General features: G+C 48.7%; 2 protein-coding genes across 5 annotated transcripts; both read left to right on the top strand.

Moving 5' to 3' along the window:
• Positions 1-415: 415 nt before the first annotated feature.
• Positions 416-20,011, top strand: Slc44a4 (solute carrier family 44 member 4). Of its 3 annotated transcripts, none has more exons than XM_076857750.1 (21): positions 416-449; positions 2,297-2,345; positions 3,028-3,101; positions 3,226-3,304; positions 4,121-4,220; positions 4,302-4,427; positions 4,657-4,717; positions 12,021-12,111; positions 12,195-12,278; positions 12,540-12,775; positions 12,882-12,981; positions 13,636-13,728; positions 13,997-14,099; positions 17,306-17,559; positions 17,648-17,742; positions 17,837-17,940; positions 18,050-18,123; positions 18,345-18,415; positions 18,521-18,615; positions 18,695-18,779; positions 19,890-20,011. In XM_076857750.1, the coding sequence occupies exons 1-21, from the start codon at positions 416-418 to the stop codon at positions 20,009-20,011; spliced, it is 2,130 nt and encodes a 709-aa protein (XP_076713865.1). The 3 variants fall into 3 exon arrangements, with proteins under 3 accessions (XP_076713865.1, XP_076713866.1, XP_076713867.1); XM_076857751.1 differs by having other exon boundaries at positions 17,312-17,559; XM_076857752.1 differs by lacking the exon at positions 4,302-4,427.
• A 464-nt stretch (positions 20,012-20,475) lies between these two features.
• Neu1 (neuraminidase 1) lies at positions 20,476-24,252 on the top strand. 2 transcript variants are annotated; one of them, XM_076857753.1, is made up of 6 exons: positions 20,476-20,707; positions 21,125-21,317; positions 22,027-22,289; positions 22,841-23,023; positions 23,205-23,427; positions 23,530-24,252. In XM_076857753.1, the coding sequence occupies exons 1-6, from the start codon at positions 20,546-20,548 to the stop codon at positions 23,754-23,756; spliced, it is 1,251 nt and encodes a 416-aa protein (XP_076713868.1). In that variant the 5' UTR covers positions 20,476-20,545; the 3' UTR covers positions 23,757-24,252. The 2 variants fall into 2 exon arrangements, with proteins under 2 accessions (XP_076713868.1, XP_076713869.1); XM_076857754.1 differs by having other exon boundaries at positions 22,027-22,100.
• The last annotated feature ends 3,275 nt before the right edge of the window (positions 24,253-27,527 follow it).

Here is a 27,527-nt window from a genome sequence, read left to right on the forward strand (position 1 = left end):
GTCCAAGGGGCAGAATAGGATGAGAAGCAAGCTAGGCAGCAGGAGGGGAGGGCAGGGGACTAGAGGAACAACTGGTCTAGTCAAAGACTTAAATAAAGACAATTCTTAACATTTAATCCTTAGGAGGGTGTTGGCCCAGGTATACCCCAGTTATGGTACTGCAAAATTTCTTATTGGCGCGTGCCATTTCCTTCCCACTCTGGTCTTTGACACTGAGCAAGCAGCCTCTGATCCTCTGGTTCCAGGCTCAAGCGTCCTGGCCCCACTGGTCACAGAATTGTGGATTCGGGAAGGAGGAACTAGAGTGTGTCGGGGACCACAGCCGGGGGTGGAGCTGTGACGTGTGGGAAGGCGGGGCTGGCGGCAGGTGAGACGCCTGGTCTCCTGGGCTGCAATCACTCCGGGAGACTGAGCCATGGGAGGAAAGCAGGATGAGGACGAGGCCTATGGTGAGACTGAGGGGAGAAGCCGGGGCTCTGTGGAGGGAGGGAAATTGGCAGGACACCATGGCTGAGACTGGCTCCAGGGAGAGGAACTAAGGAAAGTCCTGGGTCCCTGAGGAAAGAGCCCTGGAAACAGGAGCAGGTGGAAGGAGGTAGAATCAGGGTCCTGGGGAGAGGATAGGGCTCAGAGCCTGGGGGCCATTGCTGGGGAGCATTTGTGGAGTGAAGCTGGAGGAGGTGTCAGGATTTCAGGCTTGCACTCTGGGCTCTGAGGATCCGGAAGGGGTGGGCAAACAAAGCCCAGATGAAAAGTGGCAGGGTTGGGGTCATGAGCAGGACAACAGGGCTCGGGGTGCAGGAACTGCGATGTCATGTGCTATTGAACCTGGCGGGTGAGGCTGGAGCCTCTGTGAGGAAGAGTCCAGGAGTCAGTGTGGACTCTGGGTCTCTGAAGCCGAAAGGTGCCAAGGCCTGCCAGGCAGTCTCTGTGAGGAGTGGGAGCATGTGATGTTGAGTGGGCTGGGGTCTACTTGCAGGTCTCTGCAAGGAATGGCAAGAGAAGTGGGTTCTGCTAGGATCCCTGTGAATAGTTGGGGATAAGGGTCTTAATGGAAATGGCGCTGTGACCTGCCTTGGCGTCTCTGTTAGGAGTGAGGAGTGGGAGTCTGTCTGGAGTACTTTGAGGAGTAGGACCAGGACTGGGATTCCTGTGAAGAGTAAGGGCCAAGGGGAGAAGGAGCCAGGAGCTGGCTTCTAGAATCTGCGAGGAAAAAGGTCTAGGAGTAGGGAGGGAGCTGGGGATCAGCCTCCAGGATTCCTGTGAGCAGCTAGGGCTGTAGCCTGCCCACAGAGATCCCCTTAGGTCTGGAGGTGAGACAATCCTGAGTGAGAAGCCTGGAGGACCAGGTGTTCCCTAGAGAGGCTGGGGGCGGGGGGAAGGGGCCCAGGACACTCCCCAGAAAACTTCCTGGAGCAGCTTTGGATCAATCATTGACCTCATGCCCATAAGCCAAGGTGGGACAGAGTCCAGAGCACCTGGGCAGAGAGGATCCCACCCCTTCCCAGACTCTGGCCCAGCCTTCTGCCCTCCCTCCTGGTGCCCACAGTGAGACCCTGGCTGCCTGGCCCCACCTCCTCCCTGTGTGTACTCAGGGAGGACCAGGAACAGGACGTGGCCACAATCTCCACAGCCAGTCAGCTCAGGTGTCACCCTGACTGGCACCCAGAGCTCTGTGGTGGCTGCCTGAGAACTGAGGTCCCTTTGAAGTGGGGTCCCCTCTATAGGGGTCCTCTTTTTCCAATCCCCGGGCCCTTGCAGGCGTTGACACCCTCGGCTCAATTTTTTTTTTGTCCATGGCTTCAGGTCAGAGAGTGAAGATAGGCATTGGTTCTGGGGCAGCTGTGATAAGGGGCTGGGACACCTCCCTGAGGGGCTCTGGACCTGGGAAGTCCAAAGCAGAATGTAGAGAGAGGAGAAGGATAAGAGTGGGGACTGAGAGCCCCTGAGACACAGTGTCCCACCTCCCACCAGCTAGAGGGAGCCTTGAGAGAAACAGGGCCAGGGGACCAAGGCTATTTCCCAGACAGGCAGCCTTGAGGTGTGAGCCTTGATCTGGAAACAGAAAGTCCCCCTCCCCACCCCTGCCTGTCATCTGGGTGGAGTTTAAGGTGAGCAGTTGAGCTGCTGACCAGGCGTGGATTCCTGGATTCTGCAGTTCCTGCTCCCTAGATTTCCCCTCCTGCCAGCCCTGCCCTGGACAGGATCCTGGGGCCAGGAGGGACTCCAGAGGAACCGACTAATGGAGAAACCCCTTCAGGGCCTCATTCTCCACACTTTTCTCCATGCCCCGCAGGGAAACCTGCCAAATATGACCCCTCCTTTCGAGGCCCCATCAAAAACAGGTGAGTTCTGGTCATTGCCCTGGGGGGCAGGGGAGTCTGGTTTTTATTTTGTATTTGCTAAAATATCATTAAAAAAATAAAATAATAAAGAAAAAAAAAAGAAAGAAAAAATGCTACCCCAGGGTATTTGTTATGTCTGGTCAGCAGGGAGCTTCCTGGTACTGGTGATACAGGGGTGTACATTTGGGGGAAATTCACTCAGTTGAGTACTTAGGACTTGTCCTTTTTGTGTGCAGTACTGGGGACTGAACCCAGCTCATGTTCTACCCCTGAGCTATACCCACAGCCCCTGAGTTGTGCTTTTCTCTGTCATACTTTAGAAGAAAGATACCCACAAAGAGGTTTTCTTTTAAAATAAATAAATAAATAAGCTGGGCACAGTGGTGAATTCCTGTAATCCCAAGAAAGAGGCAGAAGGATTGCACATTCCGGGGCAGCCTCATCTATTCAGCCAAAGCTCATCTCATTATATAAAATAAAAAGAGCCAGGGATGGAGTTCAACCGCAGAGTGTCCCTGTGTTTCATCACCAGTACTTCAAACAATACATGAAACCTGCTAATACCCACTCCAGCTTTTCCCAACTCACCAGCAGACCCTTGGGGACTGTCCCCTTCCCCTCACCAACTCCCTCCATTATACCTACCCAAAGCCTCTCCAGTCAGACTCCATTTCTTTCCCAGGAGCTGCACGGATGTCATCTGCTGTGTCATCTTCTTGCTCTTTATTTTGGGTTATATTGTTGTGGGGATCGTGGGTGAGTTTCCATCTGCGCAGCGTTGGAATGGTGGGTGGGGGCGATAACCCAGAGGTACCACCCCATAGCTGCTCCCTGCAAGCTCCTGCCCTCCCATGATCCATCTGTATATGTCTGTCTTCAGCTTGGGTGTATGGAGACCCCCGGCAAGTGCTCTACCCCAGGAACTCCACAGGTGCCTACTGCGGGATGGGGCAGAACAAGTAAGTACAAAGATAGAAAGAGTAAAAGGAAGGAGGTAAGGTGGGAGTGGGCAGGAGATGGCAACAGCCTCCCATCCCCAGCTCAGGCAAGAGAACCATCATGCTCTTCTACACTCTTCCCCTGTTGTTCCCACCCCACCCCCACCCTCTCTGAATCTGATCACACCAGGGCCCTCCCTTTGCTGGACATTTAATTTGAGTCCCCCAGAACTGAGAGGACTTAGCCAGAACGTGGTAAATTGCATGGTTTTAGAGTTCAGAGATGGCTGTTTAGATTTGGCTAAGTTTTGGTTGTATATCCTTCAACAACTTACTTAACTTCTCTGAGCTTGATTTCCTCATCTGAAACACAAGGATGATTATAGAAGTGATGCTGTCAGTCTCCACAGGCAGGAAATGTTTGATAAATAATCAACCCTCCAGCATTTACATAGTGTTGACTATGTTCCAGGCAGGCAGTATACTTTACACATGCTCTCTTTAATGCCTCATGATGTAGACACTATCATTTTATAGATGATGGATCTGAGTCAGAGAGATGTTTAGTGACTTGCTCAAAGTCATAAAGCTTGTAGGAAAGGATTAAGCTACAGAATTGATGCCCTCAGCCATTCCTTAGCTGTTGTGACGGGAGTTGTTCTGGGAAATCATCTAGGTTTCTCCCTCACCTCCCCAGAGGAGCTAGGACCAGGTGCTGGATGCGATTCCTCTAGGCCACAGGGGGTCCACTGTACTCTAGAGGAGTGACCTCAGTAGATCCTCCCCTCCCCTAACACCAGATGAGGCCCTGAGCCCACTCTTCCTCTCTTCCTGCAGAGATAAACCCTATGTCCTGTACTTCAACATCTTCAGCTGCATAGTGGCCAACAACATCATCACAGTCGCCCAGAAGGGACTACAGTGCCCTACGCCCCAGGTCAGAGCCCAGGGCTGCCTCTGCCTCCCATGTCCCCAGGACCCCAGGTACTAGCCCCTTAGAACATTCTCTGCTCCCCAGGTATGTGTGTCCTCCTGCCCGGAGGCTGTATGGACAGTGGAAAAAGATCAGTTCTCACTGACAGTCGGAGAGGTCTTCTATAAAGAAAAAAACAACTTTTGTCTGCCAGGGGTGCCCAGGAATATGGTGAGTACTGCCCCCAACATCATCACTGACACTCAGGAGGGCCCACAATAGGAAGGAATAGCAGGGAAGTTGGGTAGAGGATCACTGATTGGCGTTCCTGGGAAGGGTGGACCGGCTGAGCCCTGTGGTAGTGGTGGTGGCAACAGTGGCAGTGGCGGTGAGGGGACCCAACTTCTCCATCCTGTTCTATGTCTGTGTGTGTGTTTGTTCTCCCTTCCCCACCCCACAGACGGTACTCCAAAGCCTGCAACAGGAATTCTGCCCCAGTTTCCTCCTGCCCTCCACTCCAGGTGAGAAACACAGTTCCCTCCTCAGGCATCATCTCCTCCAATATTTTTCTTTATTTCTCAAATGAGGAAACCAGAGAGTAAAGAGAGTAAAGCCACACAGCTTGTCAGTGGCACAAGTGGAATGAGCAACAGGTCTCCATTTCTCTCTCTGCCGTATGACCCCATAGTCAGACCATCAGTGTTTTTTGGGCACCTACTATGTGCCAGGCACTGGGGATAAATGTGGGGAAGATAGAAATTGCTCTGTGCCTGAGCTACATTGTAGGTGGAGAGACCAGAGATGATCATAGAGACTGTATGAGAACCCCATGAAAACCCCATGGAAGAATCTATACATACACGCTACCCCTTTGCATAGCGGAAAAGACTAGAAGGATATCCATCCAGCTGTTACAAATGAATGTGAGTGGGTGGTGGGGTTGCAATTGGCCTTTATCCTGTATGTTTTCCTTTGCAACCTCAAATACACACACACACACACATGCATGTGATAGGGGAGGGAGGGAGTATTGGGGCTTGAGCCCAGTGGCACTCTACCACTAAGCTACCCCCAGCCCCTTTTTAAACTATATTTTGAGACAAAGTCTCACTAAGATGCCCAGGCTGGCCTTGAACTTGCAATCTTCCTGTCACCTCAGCCTTCCCTGTAGCTGGGATTACAGGCATGCCTCACCATGCCCAGCTCCTAATACATTTTTTAATGTAAAACATTTTTTTAAATTGTAGCATGAGTAAAGATAAACAGTTTTTAATGTAAGTACAATAAGAAGTGTGTCAAAAGATTGCTTCAAAATCAGATCTGGATTTAAATTCTAGCACTTTCCCCGCTGAGTGATCTGGGCTGCTTAACCTCCCTGCACTTGGTTTCCTCTTCTTTGTAATGTAAATAACAGAATGCCTCTTCCTGGCAAGGTTGTGAGGGTGAATTAAATGGCTCTACATGTACATAACAAGTACCACAGGAGATGGGGATGGGTGAGAAAGCTTCCTGCAGAGGTGAGACTGAGCAAAAGCTGTTCCAGAGGAGGGGGGGACTTCAAAGAAGGGAGGTGTAGAGTGAGGGGACAATGGAAGGCAGGGTCCAGAAGCTGGGCCAGGGAACCTGGATGGTTTCCAGGCAGAGCCTCTGAAGGTATCTGAGAAGCCAAAGGACATAGAGCCCGGAATGATGAGGTCGTACTGTGCCCTGGTCTTCCTGGCCCACAGACAGGCAGAGGGTGTCAGGTCAAGTGAATTGGGCAAAGGAGGCAGATTTAAAAGGGCCGCTGAACGAGGCTTTATTGAAATGTCACTCCCTGGTGGAACTCGATCAGACCCACAGAGGGGTCAGGGGAAGGGTCTGAGGAGAAACTGCGTGGAAGCTCTACAGGACTGGACCTTTATGGGGCTTACAGCAGGAAGGGAAGGGCTTGGGACAGGAAAAGGTGTTTTTAGGGTCCCTTGCCCCTTTGGAGTTGGTCAGAGGAGTTGGCTGAACTCCAGGATTGGCCGGGGGTCCTGCTGATTGACAGGCATTAGTCAGGAGATCTGGCTGATTGACAGGCATTTCCGCAGGCATCTGATTGATGTTCCTTTCCGAGCGAGCTGCTTTGTTCTAAGTTGTCACCACCGACCTAACATTCCAGCCTTTTTGGTGATACAGGGCTAATTTCATCTAGCTACTTCCTGCTTGTTTAGGGGTATCATGAGAGGGGAGTGGCTCGGGTGTAGGTCCCTTGGGAAGGCAACTGTAGGGGTGTAGGAGCATCTGGTTGTAGGTCACGCTGGCAATTTCACTCATTCGCTTTCGAACGAACCTGAGGAGGCAGGGAGCAATCATTAATAGAAGTTCTATTACTAACATCGGAGTGAGAATGGGAGTCAGTCACGCAATGAGGGTTGAGTTTAGCCAGCCTGGCCAAGGGTCATTTGATGGTTGCCATTTAAGCCTTTCACCCAAATGATGGAGGGTGTCAGCATTCTCTTCGACCAATCCAGTTTCATTGATATAATAGCAGCATTCTTCTTTTAGGAACAGACAGGTTCCTCCTTTATCTGCTGTCAAAAGATTTAGAGCTCGATGGTTCTGCAATGAGACTTGGGCAAGAGATGTTATTTGCCTTTGTAGGGAAGCAAGATAAGCGGCTGATGCCTCTACTGCTTCCCGAAGTTGTTGTTCAAGCTTCTGAGTAGCAGTTACTGCATAACCAAGTCCTCCTGCCCCGAGTCCAGAGGCAGCGAGGGAGGAGGCCAGAGAGAGTCCAACTACTACTGGTAGAAAGACGGCCTTTCTTGTCCTGGAAAGGGAGGTGGTGACAAGCCATGTTAATTCAGCCTCACTGTACAGAGTTAATTGGGGGACCAAGGTGGAAGGAACACAAAAAGAAAACGGCATGTTGAGGCTTAGATTTTTTGTTAGGGTTCCATTGCACCTATTACTAATATAGGAGTGAGAATGGGAGTCAGTCACGCAATGAGGGTTGAGTTTAGTCAGCCTGATGATTGCAGTTTAAGCCTTTCACCCAAACGACAGAGGGTGTCAACATTCTCTTCAAACAATTCAGTTTCATTCATATAGTAGCAGCATTCTTCTTTTAGGAACAGACAGGTTCCTCCTTTGTCTGTCATCAGAAGATCTAGAGCTCCATGGTTCTGCAATGAGACTTGGGCAAGAGATGTTATTTGCCTTTGTAGGGAAGCGAGATAAGCGGCTGATGCCTTTACTGCTTCCCGAAGTTGTTCAAGCTTCTGAGTAGCAGTCACTGCATAACCAAGTCCTCCTGCCCCGAGTCCAGAGGCAGCGAAGGAGGAGGCCAGGGAGAGTCCAACTACCACTGGCAGAAAGATGGCCCTTCTTGTCCTGGAAAGGGAGGTGGTGACAAGCCATGTTAATTCAGCCTCACTGTACAGAGTTAATTGGGGGACCAAGGTGGAAGGAACACAAAAAGCAAGTGGCATGTTGAGGCTTAGATTTTTTGTTAGGGTACCATTGCACCAGAAAAAGAACTCAGGTGGAGCAAAGGTTAAGAAATTTGAACAATCTGGTCACAGGGTGCAGAACCTGAGGAAGTGTAGCAGCAAGAGAAGTTCCCTGATAAGTTACGAAAAAGAGGTACTTCCTCAAAGGCTGGAGAGGGGGGTCCTTGGGGTCTAGTTGAGGTATTGAGTGGAAACTCAATGGGAATCGCAGTACGATCGAAGTACGATCCAAACCTGTGCAGAGGAAACAGTTTGAAATGTTATTCATTTTGGACAAATTGAGAAGCTGAAGGCCTGACATATTAGGGCCACCTATGAGAAACGGTCAGCTTTAGGATCGGCAACTGCATCCAGCTGGTGTTGGAGTTCCTTCTCTTGCTCCTGGATGGTTATGTGAATTTGAGGGAGAACTTGTATATAAGTTCTCCATATTCTGATAGAGGCTGAGGGGTGTTTGGCAAAACCCCACGAATAGAATTTACCATCAACACCAGAAGCCCATTTTGGGTTCCATGGGTCCCAAATAGTCAATTTGGTGTATGCTCAATTCTCATAGCAAGGCTTATCTAGAAAGCGTTTTTTGCATGAATTATAAGGGCACCCACCATAGGTGTCAGGCCAGTGCTTACAGGATTCTTCAGTTTGGTCTGATATGAAGCATAGCATTGCTGAACATAAGTGGACTGAGGTGGCCCGGTTGAATCCAGTAACATTAAGGGTGACAGCCCGATTACAGCCAGTAAAAGGGCAATCGCCTTGGCCCATAAACTGAGAGCGGGTGGTGCCATCCTGTTGCCATGTCGCTTGGATGTAGAAGTACCATCTGTGGGTTGGGATAGAAGCTTTAGAGAGATTAATGATTAGTAAAAGAAGGAGAGGTTTGGCAAGAAACTTCCAGTTTGGTGGGCCCCAGCATGGAAGTATGACTGTATGGGGTCGTTGGGGGATGTGGAGCCTCCAAGTAATGTTGAGGCCTTTGGAGACTAGTTGAACAACCTGAGAAGTGAAGGCTGGACCATTATCTGACTGGATGGAGGTAGGAAGTCCAAATCTGGAAATGATCTGCTCAATGAGGATGGAGGGGACGGTGTTAGCAGTTTCCCTTGAGGTAGGGAAACTGTAAGAGAGTGCTATCCCCAAATCACAAACAGTTAAATCCTGTATCAAGGCCTAACCAAAGAGGTAGGGACTGTCCCTGAAGCCTTGGGGTAGGCCTGTCCATGTCAGCTGTTGAGACCTAAAGGATGTAGGGTCTTCCCGTGTGAAGGCAAAGAGGTAATAAGAGTCAGGACGCAGAGGCACTGTAAAGAAGGCAGCTTTAAGATCCAGGATAGTAAAGTGAGTGGTCAAAGGGGGAATATGAGAAAGAAAAGCGTGAGGGTTGGAAACCACCGGGTGAATGGGAATAATGGCCTCGTTAATTAGGTGGAGTTCCTAGACTAAGTGATAGGTGCCTGAGGGTTTGTGTACCAGAAATATGGGAGTGTTGTGGGGGAGTCTTAGGGACTCAAGGAAATTTAGTTTGGGGTTTCAGCTGGGTTCAGACTGGCTTGTGGTGGGAGGCTATGACCGGCGTAGAGATGTCCCAGATTTGGGGACAACTAAGTCAGGTCATTAGAGAGGGTAAGAATTAGAGGCAGAAGGAGATGGGTGGTAGTATTCTTGGGGTGTAGTTGCAGGGTGGTTCCTAGTAATTGGAAAACATCTCTGCCTAGGAGAGGAACTAGACAGGATGGAATAACCAGAAAAGAGTGTGTGAAAGGGTGTCCCTCCAGGGCACAGGCCAGCTTAGCAGTTCGGTTTGGGGAGGAGGCTTTGTCATCAATCCCCATAACTGAGACCTGGGCAGGCAAGACAGAATAGGTAGCCCCCATGTCCACAAGGAAGCTTATGGACTTACCTGCTGCATGGAGCATTACCCTGGGCTCAGAGAGGGTAATGGGGGTCTTTGAATCTGGGCTTCTTCAGTCTTCTGCGAACACCAATAGTTCAAGAGAAGGGACCGCCTGACTGGTCATACCCCTGCGTAGAGGTGCCGAGGAAGGGCCAGCCATGGGGCAGTCAATCTTCCAATGTCCTGTCTGCTTACAGGTGGGGAATGGCCTGGGAGGAGGCCATGGGTTTGGGCATTGGCGAGCCCAGTGACCTTTGCATCCACATTTGAGGCAAGCTCCTGGCAAAGAGGAATGCTGGTTTCCCCCATGAAGCTTTTGCTAGAGACATAGGCCTCAGGGCTGCTGCCAAGGCCTGGGTTTGGGGTATTACCTTTTTCTGCAATGGAGCCTGCTTTAAAGGCCATTTTCACCAGATCTCAGATAGGGGTCTGAGGGTCCTCCTCAGCTCATTTGAGCTTTTTCTAATATCATGAGCTGACTGAGTAATGAAATGGATTGTTAACACTGTAGCCCTGGTGGGAGACTCAAGATCCAGCCTAGTGTATTTGGTTAGGGCCTCTGTAAGGCGGTTGAGAAATAAGGATGGATTTTCATCTGGATTCTGGGAAAGATCCTGAAGTAAGAATGAGATCTGTATTCGAATGATCCCTTTAGCAGCAGCCATTTCCTTGAGAAGACAAAGGAGCTTTGGGTTAGCTGGTGGGAGGGCCTGGTGGGACTGGGTGTCGGAACTGACAGAAGAGAGGCATGAGTAGGGGGAAGGGAAAGGGCTTGTCAGTAGAAGAGGTGAGCATAGCGGAGGAGGAGGCTCAGAGGGATCTGGAGAACCCACCCATTGCAGCCAGGTGGGACCCATCCTGCCTGCCCGTTGGAACCAGGCGGCAAAGGGAGGTGTGCGAGAGGAGCCAGCAAGGGAGGGAGAAAGGGCGCGTGTGTCTGGTGGCCAGGCAGACTGGAAGAGCGCAGACAGAGCCTTGGCAGCGGCAGGGAGGGGGAGGGGACGTGGTACCGCTGGGAGGGAAAGCAGACAGAAGGACAGGAGCAAAGAGCAGAGAGAAGGTTGGGAGCAGAGAGCAGAAGGAAGGACGGGAGCGAATCTCAAAAAGCCTGATTGTGGTTTCCCATTTCCCTGTCCCGCGACAGAAATTGTCCAATTCAGTGAGGGTTTAAAATAAACAGTTCCTTCTGGGGGCCATTGTGACCAATTGTATAACTGCAATAAAATACCAGGCAGTTCTTGAATGAGCCCTAACTTGGCAGAATTTGAATATAGACACCCAAGGACTTTGGGGTCTAAGGAGAGGACTCTGTTTCCCATGACATTCTGGCACCCTCGGGGGTGAGTGGGAGCAGAAGAAGGCATCCCAAATTCTGTCCGTACTCACCTACGGATACGGGCCAGGGCAGAGGTTGAGGCGTTCCCTACAGCCTCCGCGGGCCCCAGTGGTTGGCCAACCTGGTTGGGTGGGTGGTTCTCAGGAGGACTGGGACTTCTCCACATTCCCCAGAGCCCTGAACAGAATGGGCGAGGCCTATAGCATGACTTAAGGATAGACCCCGCGGACAGACAGAAAGAAAGGTTTGGAAGGTCAGGGGAAATGGGAACTTACCCCACTCCTGTCGGCCTGGATGAAGGGAGAGGGAAAGAGCTGCTTAGAAATTTCCCCGGTGGTTCGTTTTAAGGGGGAAGGGATGGGTTTCAATCCCCTGAGGGAGAAGACCAAAGATCCCTTCCCGGGTTTCAGCACCAAGATGTCAGATTGGGCGAGGCGGGCAGCGACCAAAGGAGGCAGATTTAAAAGGGCCGCTGAACGAGGCTTTATTGAAATGTCACTCCTGGGTGGAACTCGATCAGACCCACAGAGGGGATAGGAAAAGGGTCTGAGGAGAAACTGCGTGGAAGCTCGACAGGACTGGACTTTTATGGGGCTTACAGCAGGAAGGGAAGGGCTTGGGACAGGAAAAGGTGTTTTTAGGGTCCCTTGCCCCTTTGGAGTTGGTCAGGGGAGTTGGCTAAACTCCAGGATTGGCCAGGGGGTCCTGCTGATTGACAGGCATTAGTCAGGAGATCTGGCTGATTGACAGGCATTTCCGCAGGCATCTGATTGATGTTCCTTTCCCAAGCGGGCTGCTTTGTTCTAAGTCACCACTATGTTGCCACCAAGTCGCCAAGTTGCCACCACCAACCTAACAGAGGGTGGATGGAAGTTGAGACTGGGGTATCACAGGGGTCCATCCAGAGGAGAGGAGATCTGAACCAGGGCAGCAGCAGAGAGGAATGGATGGTAGCCTTGACTCCATGGGGCAAGAGCCCCCTCTTGGCTTCGGAATCCAGAGCAGCACTCACACCTCCCACCCCTAGTCCCAGGAGAGGAGAGTCCATCCCCTGAGGCATTATGGGCTAGTGGGGGGAACAGTCTTTACACCCGGCAATCTCTGTTCTCTTCCAGCTCTGGGGCGCTGCTTTCCATTGCCCAACACTAACTTTACACTACCTGAATTCCCCTGGATCAGCAACACCACCATTACTCAGGGAATCAGGTAGGCATCGCTCCCCCCGACCCGCATCTATCCCACACCACTTCCAGCCCACAGCCCCATCTGATTTGGTCTCTCCCCAACAGTGGTCTTCTTGACAGCCTCAATGCCCGTGACATCACTGTTAAGATCTTTGAAGATTTTGCCCAATCCTGGTATTGGATTCTTGTGTGAGTCACCACACTCTCCTCCTCTCTTGTCCTTCCCTTCTCCCCTCCCTGATTCTCTACCTGCTAGTCCCATGTCAGAAACAGAGAAAAGAGAGAAGAGAAGGAGCCAGAGCTCAGAATAGACTCCATGCCCATCAGGATTTATAAGGGGGTCAAATCTGGGGACATTGGATGGCATAAGGAAAGGTATTTGGAAACCTCTGAAAGGAAAACAATTTCAGGAGCCAGAAGTGACCCTCACCTATGTTACTATGCCTACAGTGCCCTAGGTGTGGCTCTGATACTGAGCCTGCTATTTATCCTGCTTCTGCGTCTGGTGGCTGGGCCCCTAGTGCTGGTGCTGATCATAGGGGTACTTGGAGTGCTGGCCTACGGCATCTACCACTGCTGGGAGGAGTACCGAGTGCTGCGAGACAAGGGTGCCTCTATCTCTCAGCTGGGCTTCACCACCAACCTCAGTGCCTACCAGAGTGTGAAGGAGACCTGGCTGGCTGCTGGTAAGTACCCGCTCTCCAGCTGCCAGCCATCAGAGCCTGGCCCTGGGCCATGCTGGCCCTGGCCTGACCCTGGCCCTATGCCCACTGTCTCCCCCATCCCCCGCAGTGATTGTGCTGGCCGTGCTTGAAGGCATCCTGCTGCTCCTGCTCATCTTCCTGCGCCAGCGGATTCGCATCGCCATTGCCCTCCTGAAGGAGGCCAGCAAGTCAGAGCCTGTCTAGGAGGGAGATGGGGCTGACAGTTGGGGTGCAGGCCTGGGGGTGGGGATGCCAGGGAGGTGGCAGGGAGCTCCAGAGGAGAAGGGTATTAGGGCAGTAGGTAACACCGCTGGATGACAGGATCTCAGAGCCTCAGTTTCCCACCTGTAAAATGGGTGTATCAGCAGTTGCTACTTAGGGGGTTGTCATAAGGATTAAATGGATTGGTGAATGCCAAGTACCTAAAACTAGCAGGCCTCTAGAAGGGTGGGAGTGGCCATGGTGTATGGAACAGCAGGAGACCAGGTAGGGAGGAGAAGCGGCAGCTTCCTGCCAACCAGGAACTACCAAACTTGTCAAGGAGACCACACTTTGGTGTTTCTCTTTGCTTGCCCAAGTGGCTTCTGTGATTCTAGTCCCCTTTAAGGGTCCCTAGAAGCAAGATATATTGCCTTCAGTTCATTCAGTGAGCACCTGATTTGTACCCACCCACACCAAGCACTGGTGCTAGGAAAGATGAAATTTCTGCCCTACTGCTGCCACCCCAGGGACACCGGGCCGACTCTGGCTGTGGCAGCTGAAGTGCCCAAGCTAGAGTCAGCCCTCTCAGAGGATGGGTGGGGCTAGGGGCAGGTTGGTGGACAGCTCTTGTCTCTCCACAGGGCTGTGGGTCAGATGATGTCAACCATGTTCTACCCACTGGTCACCTTTGTCCTCCTTGTCATTTGCATTGCCTACTGGGCCATGACTGCTCTGTATCCTTTGTCCACAGTAAAACCTTGGGGTGCGGGCCTGAGGGGCAAAGAAGTACTTGCCCATATACTGTCAGAGAGCATTTGGCAGATGTACCCTTTTCTCTGTGCAGCAACAGCCCTGTGGCTAGACAGCACTGAGTAAGGGAGCACAGGCTGAATTCTAGCCCCCTTTGTACTGTATACAACCTGCATCAGCACCCAGGAACAGTCCCTGAGGAGTGGCCTTTGGAGGCACCATGCGACCATGCTTTCCTTGACGCCCCTCTGGATACCTGGCCACGTCTGGGCAACCCCAGTACGTATACTGGGTGTCCAATGCCAGTGCACCCGGCTGTGAGAACGTACCAGTGAATACATCGTGTGACCCCATGGTGAGGAAAGGTGGACCATGGAGGGGGCTTCAAGAGGGCTGAGAGAACCTTAGGAACTAATTAGCCCAAATTCTCATTAGGCAGAGGTGACTAAGGCCAGAGAGGGCAGAGGGCTCTCTCAAGTTCACATAACCTACCACCACCCTCTATTCCTCTTGCTGACTCACCCATTATACATAATGGAAAAGTGAGGCTGTGACAGACATCATGGCCTAAAGGTGGAAGAGGGGAGGGCTGGGTAGCAGGATATTCCTCTGCCTCGAGGGTTATTAACTACTTCACCTCACTTCAGCTCTGTCCTTCACCCTGTCCTTCTGGGTGGCTGAGAAGGTTAAGTGACATTGGATACTTAAAGTACTTGGTACAATGCCTGGCACCTGATGAGATCTTATAAGCGATGGGGTTGTTTTGTTTTGCTATTTAAGTCTACTTCCCTTGAACACTGTCCTAGGCGGTTCACAGGTGAGATCTTGGAGGTGGGCCTGGAAGAGCATCTACTTCCTTAAACTCTCCTGTGAGATTCTAGGGCATGGCACTATACTATCCTCAAAGCTTTCACGTCATAGCTGGGTGTGGTGGTGCACACCTGTAATCCCAGAGACTCCGAAAGCTGAGCCAGGAGAATCATAAATCCAGGCCAGCCTGGGCAAATTAGTGAGACCCTGTCTCAAAATAAAGGATTTTAAAAGGAGCAAGACACAGTAGTGCACACCTGTAATCCCAGCAACTCTGGAGGCTGAGGCAGGAGGATTGCAAGTTTAAGGTACTGGGCCCACTCTTTTTATTTTATTTACTTACTTACTTACTTACTTATTTTTTGGTGCTGGGGATTGAACTACCAACTGAGCTATATCCCCAGCCCTTGGGCCCACTCTATTTAAAAAAAAAAAAAAAAAAAAATTAAAACAGGCAGGTTCGCTCATGCATGTAATCCTAAGCAACCTAAGAGGCTGAGACAGGAGGACCACAAGGTCAAGGCCAGCCCCAACAATTTAGTAAGACCCTGTCTAAAAAAAAAAAATTAAGAAGTCCTGGAGATGTAACTCTGTGGTAGAACATCAATGGGTTCAGTCCCTCGTACCACAAAAACAAGCAAACAAACAAACAAAAAAACTCAGCTATACTTGCAGAAGATGCACTGGGCACTGGGCACTGGGTATGTAAAGCCCAGAATGCCCTGGTTTCTCTTTGCAACTTGCTTACCATCTACGTGAAAACTGATGCAAACCTGGTAACCTACAAAGTGGAAAATTGTTTTCTGGTTCTTTGGGGGTGGGGGATATTTTTTGTTTGTTTGTTTTTTGATACTGGGGGTTGAATCCAGGGGCACTTAACCAGTGAGCCACATTACCCAGTCCTTTTTATTTTTTATTTTAAGACAAATTCTTGATAAATTGCTTAGGGTTTCTCTAAATTGTTGAGGCTGGCCTCAAACTTGCAATCCTCCTACTCAGCCTCCCAAGTTGCTACAGTTACAGGTATATGCCACTGTACCTAGAATTATTATTATTTTTTTCTTAATACAAAATTTCAAACACAAACCCAGTTTCAGAAATTATCAAGATTTTCTTGATCACATTTGCTGGACTGATTTAGTTTTTATATATGCATTTACTTTTCATTATGGACATTTTCAAATGCACGCAAAGTAGGTTCACAGTAGAGTGGTGAATTCCTTTACCCAGAGTCTACCACCCTCAGTTTTCTGCTCTTCTTACTTTACCTATCTCCCTGCCCTCATGACATTTTTTTTTCCCCTAACTTTTGTTTTTTGGTTGTTTAGCAGTGCAAACCTAGGGCCTTCATGTGCTGGGCAAGTGCTCTACCACTTAACTACACCCCAAACCTTTAGGGAGTTTATAAATGCAAATTCTGGACATCATGTAAATATGTCAGGATGAGTTTTAAAAGCATAACTTTAGTGTGGAGGCTCACCCCTGTAATCTCAGCAACTCAGGAGGCTAAGACAGGACTGTAAATTCAAGGCCAGCCTTAGCAACTTAGTGAGACCCTGTCTCAAAATAAAAAATAAGAAGGGCTGGGGATGCGGCTCAGTAGTTAAGTGCTCCTGGGTTCAATCTTGAGTACCAAATAAACAAAAAATAAAAAACATAATGAAGACTGTAGCTCAGGGTTAGAGTGTTTGCCTAGCATGCACAAGGCCCTGAATTCTATCCCCAGCAATATAAAAAAATTTTTTGTTAAAAAAGCATAACCACATCTGGGTGTAGTAGTGCATACCTATAATCCCAGCAGCTGGGGGCGCTGAGGCAAGAGGATTGAGAGTTCAAAGCCACTCTCAGCAACTTAGTGAGGCTCTAAGCAACTCAGTGAGACCCTGTCTCTAAATAAAAATATGTATTTAAAAAAATTTTTTTGTAGTTGTAGATGGACAGAAATTTTATTTATTTTATTATTTTATTTTATCTTATCTTATTTTATTATTTATATGGTGCTGAGGATCGAACCCAGTGCCTCATGCATGCTAAGCAAGCGCTCTGCCGCTGAGCTATAGCTCCAGCCCTAAAAATATGTTTTTTAATATTCTATTTTATTTTTTAGGTGTAGATGGACACAACACAATGCCTTTATTCTTATGTGGTGCTGAGGATCGAACCCGGGTTCCACCCGTGCTAGGCGAGCGCTCTACCGCTGAGCCACAATCCCAGCCCCCTAAAAATATTTTTTTAAAGGGCTGGGGATGTTGCTCAGTAGTTAAGCATCCCTGGGTTCAATCCCCAGTACCAAAAAAAAGCATAACCACACCAGTTGTGGTAATGCACACCTTTAATCCCACCAATTTAAGAGGCTGAGCAGAAGGATTGCAAGGCCAGCTTCAGCAATTTAGCGAGATCCTGCCTCAAAGTAAAAAAAGCATAACCACTGTCAATATCACACCCAACAGAATTAAAACTAATTGCTTAATATCAAAATACCCAGTATATTCAATTCACACAGGTGTGGACTTCACACACACCACTGACTTAGCCCAGGAGACCTGGATGTTCTTGGGCCAGTCCAGAGACAAAGAAGCTAATTAACACCCAAACAACAGACTGAATGCAGTCTGAGCCTGGAGATAAGATTCCTAGAAGGAACTGTCTCCCCAGCTGAGGGAGGCTGCTGGGAACTGGTGGAGGTCAGGGCTATGCACTGAAGTCTCTAAAGCTGGACCTGAACCAACCCGTCCTCCTCGCCACCCCCAGGACCAGTCCATGAACTACTCCTGCCCAGGGCTGATGTGCGTCTTCCAGAGCTACGCATCCACAGGCCTAGCACAACGTTCTCTCTTCAACCTGCAAATCTATGGGGTCCTGGGGCTTTTCTGGACCCTTAATTGGGTACTGGCCCTGGGCCAGTGCGTCTTGGCTGGGGCCTTTGCCTCCTTCTACTGGGCCTTCCACAAGCCACGAGACATCCCCACCTTCCCCCTGAGCTCCGCCTTCATACGCACACTCCGGTAAGCCAGAGGAAGGACCCTGGGAACTATGAGCAATAGAGACCCAGGAGTCCTGGGGCTGCCACTAATTTCCTAATTCCTTCTGCAGTTACCACACTGGTTCGTTGGCATTTGGAGCCCTCATCTTAACCATTGTGCAGATAGCTCGGATCATCTTGGAGTACATTGACCACAAGCTGAGAGGTGAGCCTGCAGTCAAGAACTGGGGAAGGCCGGGCTAAGCAGCTGGATCCTTGGGGAAAAGCATTGACCAGACAGGAGTTTCCCTTCCTCCCAGGAGCCCAGAACCCTATGGCCCGCTGTATCATGTGCTGCTTCAAGTGTTGCCTCTGGTGTCTGGAAAAGTTCATCAAGTTCCTGAACCGCAATGCATATATCATGGTGAGCCACCAGGGGCAAGCAACTCCTTGGTCTGGCACCCCTTGGCCTAGGCCCCCAAGCCAAATCTAAGAAAGCCCACCACATGTGACTGACCTTCCTACCCCCTCAGATTGCCATCTACGGGAAGAATTTCTGTGTCTCAGCCAAAAATGCCTTCATGCTGCTCATGAGGAACATTGTCAGGTCAGGCTGTCCTGCACTGCCATGTGGCTCCCCCTCAGGTCTCCCACCCTAGTCTGGCTTCCTAAGCACACTGAGTTCAGAAGGACCCTGAACTTGGTTTAATGCTTTGTTATAGCCATTTTGAAATGGAAATAACTGATTTCAAACAAGTCCCTGCAAATTATGTAGTCAGCTGTTCTTCTAGGCCCCTCACCCACAACCTACCCTAATTGCTGGTACAGGGTGATTGTCCTGGATAAAGTCACAGACCTGCTGTTGTTCTTCGGGAAGCTGCTGGTGGTTGGAGGTGTTGGTAAGGACCAAGATTGGGATTTGCAGAGTGGGGGTTGGAGGCGTGCTGGGGAGCTGGAAAGGTGACCTCAGAGGAGCAGCACTGATCTTGGGAACTCTCCCACAGGGGTCCTGTCTTTCTTTTTCTTCTCTGGCCGAATTCAGGGGCTGGGTAAAGACTTCGAAAACCCCCACCTCAACTACTACTGGCTACCCATTATGGTGAGTGACTCTCCTCTGTGACTCAACCCTCAACTTCCCAAAAAATCCCAGTAGCTCCAACCAGCCTTGTGTCTTCCAGACCTCCATCCTGGGGGCCTACGTCATTGCCAGTGGCTTCTTCACCGTTTTCAGCATGTGTGTGGACACACTCTTCCTCTGTTTTCGTGAGTGATACCCCTAGTTACCTTCTCCCCAACCTAACAGTACCCCACTGCCAGGCTTTTTTGGAGATTTGGTGCTTCTAGAAACAGCAATTTGTGAGTTAAAGAAGCCAGAGGGAACCTCTTCTGAAATCCTAAGGCCAGGGGTTTGGGAAACAAAGGAGGGAATGAATCCCCTGGTTAGTGGGTTCTCCCATGTGGCAGGCATGGTGGCACACACTTGTAATCCCAGCAACTCAGAAGGCTAAGGTAGGAGAACTGCAAATTTAAGGCCAGTCTCAGCAACTTAGAGAGACCCTGACTCGAAATAAAAATTAAAAAAGGGTGGGCATGTGGCTCAGTGGTTAAGTGCCCCTAGGGGTTCAAACCCCAATACAAAAAAAAAAAAAAAATCCAGGTCAGTCTGGGAAACTTAGCAAGATCCTGCCTCAAAATAAAAAATAAAGGGTTGGGGTTGTGGCTCAGTGGTAGAGTGCTTGCCTCACATGAGGCACTGGGTTCAATTTCGATTCTCAGCACCACATATAAATAAATGAATAAAATAAAGATCCATCAACAACTAAAAAAAAAATAATAATAAGTAAAAAGAGCTGGATGATATAGCTCAATGGTAGAACACCCTGGGTTCATTCCCCAGTGTTGGAGGACAGGGGAGTCACAAGAGAGACTTCCCAGCAGGTGGCTGTAATGAGAGGGTATTTTCATCCTACAAAGTACATCTATTTTATTAATTTTTTGTATTATTTGTTTGGTTTTTTTGTTTGTTTATTTCGGGGATGATACATGCCTAAGCAATTCATGTGTGCATCTGCTGCAGATAGGATCCAGGGTCTTGTGCACACAAAGCACATGCTCTACCACTAAACTACACCCCTACCCATGCGCTAAGCAGGTGACATGCTGCTTAATCTTTATGACTCTATGAAATACATTCCTGAGATTACATAACCTGCCCTGTAGATCACAAAATCTGCCTGAAAAACATCAGCCGGCGGTGATACCCCCGGGACTGGAAATAAGCGGCTAGTTTCCCAGTCCCAGCAGTCCCAGATTATTTCCCCCAGGGCTTGGCCCCACCAAGGTTCACTCTAACAACGCTATGTTATGGCTCAGTGGAAGACCTGGAACGGAACGATGGCTCCCTGGACCGTCCCTACTACATGTCCAAGGGCCTCCTCAAGATTCTGGGCAAGAAAAACCAGGCGCCCCCTGGCGACAAGAAGAGGAAGAAATGAGAGACCAGGCCCTGACCCAGGACTGGACCACGCCTACACAGACGCCCAGTCACATTATGCCTTACAGACCCCGATTTTGTAGCTAAATGATTTTATTAAAAGATTGATTATTTTTTTCTCAATAACTCTGTTATTTTTATTCCATCCAAGACCACACGGTGCCTTTCGCATCCCACCCACCGCCGGTACCTTTAAATTAGGCCCCGTCCCTGTTACACCTCCCTAAACTTCAGCCAATCAAAAGGTTGATATGGTGTGAGTCCGCCTTCCTCACGAGGCCAAAAGAACTTCCCATCCGGGTCACGCGCTAACGCCCTTCCTAGCGGACCAATCGGAAGGGCAAGTTCCAAGGCGCGCGGCTTGACAGAGGGGTCAGAGTGCCTGAGGACCAATTAGAATCATGGAAGCGCCGCGGGGCCGCTCGGTGTGGGGCGGGTTTGGAGGAGAGGTCTGAATGTTTAAAGAGCCGGGGTCAGCTGACAGACTCGAGCCGGGGCTGATTTGTGACTAGGGTCTCCGCTGCTGTGGATAGATATGACAAGGGAACAACCGGACACAGAGATCCGGGGCAGACCCGGGAGACCGCATATGCCGGGCTCCAGAGAAGGTTGTGGGTTTCGGCTGTTTGCCGGGTTCTTCCAGCTGCTGTTGTCCCTGACAGTATTGGAGGCTGGGGCTAAGAATGACTTCAGTCTGGTGAGTCGCCGCTTTCCGTAGCTCCGGCCTCAACACGCGCTGGTGATCCCTACCCCGGGAGGCGGTTTGCTGAGCCGCTTCTTCGCGGCGGGACTTTCCCCCCTTTCCTAGACCTTGTTCTCTCAATCCGCTTCCAGCCTCTTGTCCTCTCTGGGTCTCTGTCCTCCTCATTCGAGCCTCTTCCCTTTTGGGGGTCTCCATCCCTACCTAAGGGTTCCTTCTCCACTTCCATGTTCCGAACCATCAGCTTCACTCCAAACTCTCCTTCGGGTTATCCTTTCTTGTTCTGGTCCCCCGCCCCTTTTCAGGATCCCCAATACTCTCCCTCTAGTCGGAACCTGAGTTGAAGCTGCCACCCACCTGTCCTAAAACCACAAGTTAAGCTTGTCTCTTTTGCCTCTTCCTCCTCCCTTGCAGGTACAACCAATAGTGACAATGGAACAGCTGTTATGGGTGAGTGGGAGGCAGATCGGCTCAGTGGACACCTTCCGCATTCCGCTCATCACAGCCACTCCTCAGGGGACTCTTCTCGCTTTTGCTGAGGCCAGAAAAAAGTCTGCATCTGATGAGGGGGCCAAGTTCATTGCTCTGCGAAGGTCCACGGACCAGGGTATAAAGATGTCTGAGTCCAAAGAGCTGGTGCTATGTTGGGTGGATTGGAAGGATCCTTATCATCCCAAGACCCCTGAGGATAGGGGAACTTGGAGGGATGAGGTTGGAGTTCCTCAGGGATGGGGAAAACCTAAGGAGGAAAAGTGCCCATGGCAGTAATCTGGGTGTTGGGATCATCAAGGAGTTGAACATTTGTCCAGTGTGAACATTTGTTGAGCACCGGCTGTATACCAGGCATTAGTCTAGGTTCTGTGAATATATTCATGAACAAAACCAACCTAAAATCCCTATCTTCGTAGGACTTACATTCTATTGGCAAGAGATAGGCAATAAACATAATAATTAAATAAACTTGTTTCTTATGTGGGGAAAGGTGATCAAAGCAATGGAGAAAAAATGGGGCAAAGGCATGGTGATGAAGCCAGGCTTAGTGGTGCACCCCTGTAAACCAATCTACTCTGGATGCTGAGGCAGGAGTTTGCAATTTTGAGTCCAGCCTGGACAACTTAGCAACACTCAGTCTCAAAATAAAAAATAAAAAGGACTGGGGATGTGGCTCAGTGGTAGAGTAACCTTGGGTTAAATCCCAGCACACCCCTACCCCGCAACACACACACACACACACACACACACACACACGAGTGATAGAAAAGGTATGTCCAGAGCACTCACTCTGCATTTCTTCCTTTTTTTTTTTTTTTTAATAGGTAGCACATGGTCTTCCACAAAATTCATTATGGATGATGGGGAGACAGCTGATGGGCTGAACCTGGGGGCAGTGGTGAGCGATGTTGAGACAGGAGTAGTGTTTCTTTTCTACACTCTCTGTGCTCACAAGGTCCACTGTCAGGTGGCCTCCACCATGTTGATATGGAGCAAGGATGATGGCATTTCCTGGAGCCCACCCCGGAATCTCTCCCTGGATGTTGGCACTGAAATGTTTGCCCCTGGACCAGGCTCTGGCATTCAGGTCTCCATCCTGGGATATGGGTGGAGGGGGCTGCCTATTGGAGAGTCTAGCTGATGACCCCAACTGGACTTTTTCCAAAGGGAATACCCTGTGAAATCAGATTTTCTGTCTCAGATGGGATTCTTAGGTGACAAGGTCATCCTGGGAAGAACACCCTGCCCAGGGAAGGTGGGACTTTACCTCTGGCTTCCCATTTGGAGAATAGGACTGCCCTAATCTATGTGATACTTTTATGCAAAAGAGAAAGGATCCCCTTCCTTATGGCAGACTTAAGCCTGTGTTAGTTCACAGCTTGGTGAATTAGCTCATTTTGGGTTTAAGCTTCCATAGCAGGGGCCCCAGTATGCACAACATATACAGCAGTAGACCTGATGACCCAAGAAGAGCTTCTCAGTTCCGTTAGTCTGTGCTTGTGGAATTCTGGAACTGTCAGTGAAGGACATACTGAAGGGACAAGCATGTCCTCACACCATGAGGTAGTGAACTCCTATCCCTGCCTCTGAGCCCCTGCAGAGTCCCCCTTTGTAGACACCGAGTTCTGCTTCCCACAGAAACAGCGTGAGCCTCGGAAGGGCCGGCTTATCGTGTGTGGCCATGGCACACTGGAGCGAGATGGTGTCTTCTGTCTGCTTAGTGATGACCACGGCGCTTCCTGGCGCTACGGAAGTGGGGTCAGCGGCATCCCCTATGGCCAGCCCAAGCGGGAAAATGATTTCAACCCTGATGAATGCCAGGTCAGGAGTCCATGGGAAGTTCCCCATCATTCAACCTGCCCTATCCTCCAGAGCACCATTGCCTCCACAGAGCCAAGACTGGCTGCCCAACTCTGCCACCTGACCTTACTCCCTTCAGGAACAAAGGCATTTGCCCTGCCCCCTCCCCTGGTCCTTCTGAGGCCCTATTCTCTCCTCTTAGCCCTATGAGCTCCCAGATGGTTCAGTCATCATTAATGCCCGGAACCAGAACAACTACCACTGCCACTGCCGGATTGTCCTCCGCAGCTATGATGCCTGTGATACACTAAGGCCACGGGATGTGACCTTTGACCCTGAGCTGGTGGACCCTGTGGTAGCTGCAGGAGCAATAGCTACCAACTCGGGCATTATCTTCTTCTCCAATCCAGCCCATCCAGAGTTCCGTGAGTACCTGAGGGTGGGCTCAGCAGGGGGAGCACCTGCATTTAGATAAGGCCTGCAGAGCAGAGACCCTCCTCCCCCTGACTCTTTGTCACTCTCCCCAGGAGTGAACCTGACCCTGCGCTGGAGCTTCAGCAATGGTACTTCATGGCAGAAAAAGACTGTCCAGCTATGGCCAGGGCCCAGTGGCTACTCATCGTTGGCGGCCCTGGAGAGCAGTGCTGATGGAGAGGAGCAGGCCCCCCAGCTCTATGTCCTGTATGAGAAAGGCCTGAATCACTACACAGAGAGCATCTCCATGGCCAAAGTCAGTGTCTATGGGACACTCTGAGCTGTGCTCTACCCCAGGGGTAGAAGGTCCTAACTCTGCCAGCAGAACCATGGATCTAAGCGAGTCTGCTGGGGGTACCTAAAAGTTCCATCTTCCTTTGGATTCTAGCCTTTTTTACAAAATCAACTTCTTTTTGACAGGGAAATCACTCCGTTAGGACTAAAAGCCCAGCTTCCTCTCCCACATAGGAAGTTCTGCCCTTACCTGGGGGCACTTCTTTTACATATCGCTGGGTATGGTGTCCCCTTAACTTTCTGCCCTTCCAGGATAGTGACTGGTTCTTTTGTGGGCAGGGCTGGGTTGGCCCATAGATTTGAACAAATGTGAACTCAGGGAACTAGGAGAAGGCTGAGCTTTCTTTTAGGGATTGGGATAAAGAGGATTGTGAAAGTCCCTAGAGGGCAAGATACTTGGTTTCAGGGTAAGGAACCAGGTGTACCCCACCCTTTGACTATTTATGAATGAAAATCTTTGTAACTTAACATTTTTAATGAAAGAAAATGAACATTTGTAGAGTGTCTGGTTTCTGTCAGTGCACATCCTCATGTACAATTGTGAGACTGGGAAAGTATTTTGGGGAGGGAGCTAGTGTGCTTATTGCTTGGAAAAACCTGAATTTGGCAAATCAAACCTTCCTTTCCCTCTGACATTCCCTCTCATCACAGAAAACAGGTCGATCTTAATAGGTGCAGTGAGGAGTAGGAGAGAGAACTCCATAAGATATTTTGAAACCTGCTGTGTTTCGTATTCCTAAGATGAGGTGGAATACTTTCCTCCATGAAATAGGGAGCAGGTCTATAAAATCAGATGGGAAGACTGTTCCAGGCCAGCATGATGAGAAGTAAGCACTTCCTTAACAAATTATTCGACAAAATCGCACCTTTATCCTGAGGCAGATGCTACAGAAAGAACAGAGCAGCCTTCTGGTGAATGGTAGAGCCACAGCTTTACTCCATGAGGAATGAAAATACAACACCTCAATGGGATGTTAAGAGTGTTCAGAGGGGGCTAGGAGTGTAGTCAGTGGAAGACCAAACCCAGAGTTTAATTCCCAGCACCATAAATAATAATAATAATTTAAAACAATATTAAGAGGCTGAGAACTTAGTTCAGTGGCAGAGTTGAATCTCTAGCTCTGCAAATAATAATATTAACTAATATTAAGATTTTTTTTAAATTCATAAACATTTTTAAAACAAAAATGGGGGACAGGGGATGGAGTGGGAATAGTTCCCATGTCACAAAACTTTAAGACAAGTTCTTACTATGTTACCCAGTCATGTCTTAAACTCTTAGGATTAGGTATCCTCCTGCGTCAGCCTCCTGAGTAGCTATGTTTATGGGCATATGCCTCCATGCCTGGCCAACGTCTAGCTTTAACAGTTATCAAGATGTTGCCACATTTGCTTCTGTGTTTCTGCTTCTTATGTTCCTATTTTCTTTTCCTTTGCTGAATATTTTAAAACAAAGCCTAGACTTCATGACATTCACCCCTACATTACTAGGTACTCATTTTATTCTTTGAAAATGAAAATTTTACTGCATAATCATAATGCCATTTCACACCCCAGAATTAACAATAACTCTGCTATTGTCTAATACCCAGAAAATATTTAAATCTCATCAAATGTCTCAAAATATGAGTTTTTTTTTTTTGGCGGGGGTACTGGGGATTGAACTCAGGGACACTTGACCACTGAGGCACATCCCCAGCCCTATTTTATATTTTATTTAGAGACAGGGTTTCACTGAGTTGCTTAGTGCCTCACTATTGCTGAGGCTGGCTTTGAACTCGTAATCCTCCTGCCTCAGCCTCCTGAGCCACTGGGATTACAGGTGTGATACATTGTGCCCAGCTGGATATTATATTTTGATGTCAAGTCTTAAGTCTCTTTTAATCTACAGCAGTCCTCTTCCTCTCCTCTTTTTTCCTTATTAATTTCTTTTAAATGCCATTTAGACATACAGTTATTTCTCCTATAGAAAAATCCATTCTCTGGATTTGTGGGGGGTTTTGTTTGTTTTGTTTATTTAGTTTTGTTATTTATTTATTTATTTATTTATAGTTGTAGATGACAGCATGCCTTTATTTTATTTGTTTATTTTTATGTGGTTCTGAGGATCAAACCCAGTACCTCACATGTGTGAGACAAGTGCTCTGCCACTGAGCTACGGCCCCAGAACCCCCAGCCTTTTTTTTTTTTTTTTTTAATATTTTATTTAGAGACAGGGTCTGGAAGAGTTGCTTAGGGCCTCACTAAATTGCTGAGGCTGGCTTTGAACTCAAGTTCCTCCTGCCTTAACCTCCCAAATTCTGGGATTACAGGCATGTGCCACTGCGCCTGGCTAATTTATCTTTTTTTTTTTTTTAATGTCATTTAATTTCTTCCACTGCCCTGTGTATTTCCAATTATTCAACCTTCAAAGATTTGGTTGGATTCAGATTCTATCTTAGAGGAGCAAGATGACTTTCCGAGTACTGTGTGCTTCCTACTGTACCCCATGGGACATTCACTCTGTTTGTCCCTCTCTGAATAAACTGAGATGGAACAGTGGATTCAGATGTCCATTGCCTGATCCCCTCCCTTGTAAGTTTCCACCATCAATGTTCTAACTATCAGTTTCATCCACAGATGAGTGTTGCCTAATTCAGTTATTTCAAAAGGAGTTGCAAAATGGTGATTTTAAAATCCTGTTGTTTCTTCCTCATTTATTAGCTGAATTTTCAGTAAAAAAAGGAGCTTTCTCTCATCAAATGCTTTGGTTCCTATAATATAGTTTGTATAGGAAAGGCAGGATACATGCAAAAGTTTACCCTTAAATTACCATTCTCAAGGTAAAGTGATGTAATACATTGACTTGTTCGGTAAACCACAGTTACCCAACAGGACACACACACACAAGCCTATCTATGGGCCTGTAAGAAGCAGGGAGAGAATCTGAGGGAATATGAATGGGAGATAAACATACCTAAGATGGAGTACCGCAGATGTCTAATACCACTAAAAGTGGTATTTTTTTAAAAATTACTTTTAATTTGAAACAGAGTCTCACTAAGTTGCTGAGGCTTAAACTTGTGATTCTCCTGTCTCAGCTTCTGGAGTCACTGAGATTACAAGTGTGTGCCACTGAGACCAGCTGATATGTTTTTTAAAAATACATTTCTTGTGGGCATGGTGGCAAATGGTTATAATCTCAGCCACTTAGGAAGCTGAGGCAGGAGGATTGTGAATTCAAAGTCAGCTTCAGCAAAAGTGAGATGCTAAGCAATTCAGTGAGACCCTGTCTCTAAATCAAATACAAAACAGGGCTGGGGATGTGACTCAGTGATCAAGTGCCGCCGCGAGTTCAATCCCTGGTACAAAAACAAAAAATATATATATTTCTTGTACCAACTACTTGTGAGGCTGAGGCAAGAGGATTGAGACTTACTTAAGGGACAGCCTGGGCAACATAACATGACCTATTACAAACAACAGAAACCCATTTCTTTTTTTTTTTTTTCTCCCCTTAAAACCTTTCTTTGTTTCTTTATTTATTTTAATTGTTGATAGACCTTTATTTATTTATTTGTGGTGCTAAGAATTGAACCCAGTGCCTTACACATGCCAGACAAGTGCGCTGCCGCTGAGCCACAATTCCAGCCCCACCCTTTTTTTTTTAATATTTATTTTTTAGTTGTAGTTGGACTCAATATCTTTATTTATGTGGTGCTAAGGATCAAACCCAGGGCCTTGCATGTGCTAGACGAGCACTCTACTGCTGGCCCCA

The sequence above is a fragment of the Callospermophilus lateralis genome, chromosome 6 (assembly GCF_048772815.1).
Source record: "Callospermophilus lateralis isolate mCalLat2 chromosome 6, mCalLat2.hap1, whole genome shotgun sequence".
Lineage (NCBI taxonomy): Eukaryota > Metazoa > Chordata > Mammalia > Rodentia > Sciuridae > Callospermophilus > Callospermophilus lateralis.

What these genes read in the sequence shown, in the direction of transcription:
- Slc44a4 (XM_076857750.1), top strand. Translation starts at nt 416, where the DNA reads ATGGGAGGAAAGCAGGATGAGGACGAGGCCTATG. An exon ending in CTCCTGAAGGAGGCCAGCAA is followed by an intron (nt 12,982 to 13,635) that starts GTCAGAGCCTGT and finishes GTCTCTCCACAG; the next exon opens with GGCTGTGGGTCAGATGATGT. An exon ending in CACACTCTTCCTCTGTTTTC is followed by an intron (nt 18,780 to 19,889) that starts GTGAGTGATACC and finishes GTTATGGCTCAG; the next exon opens with TGGAAGACCTGGAACGGAAC.
- Neu1 (XM_076857753.1), top strand. Translation starts at nt 20,546, where the DNA reads ATGACAAGGGAACAACCGGACACAGAGATCCGGGGCAGACCCGGGAGA. An exon ending in GCGAAGGTCCACGGACCAGG is followed by an intron (nt 21,318 to 22,026) that starts GTATAAAGATGT and finishes TTTTTTTAATAG; the next exon opens with GTAGCACATGGTCTTCCACA. An exon ending in TCAACCCTGATGAATGCCAG is followed by an intron (nt 23,024 to 23,204) that starts GTCAGGAGTCCA and finishes CTCTCCTCTTAG; the next exon opens with CCCTATGAGCTCCCAGATGG.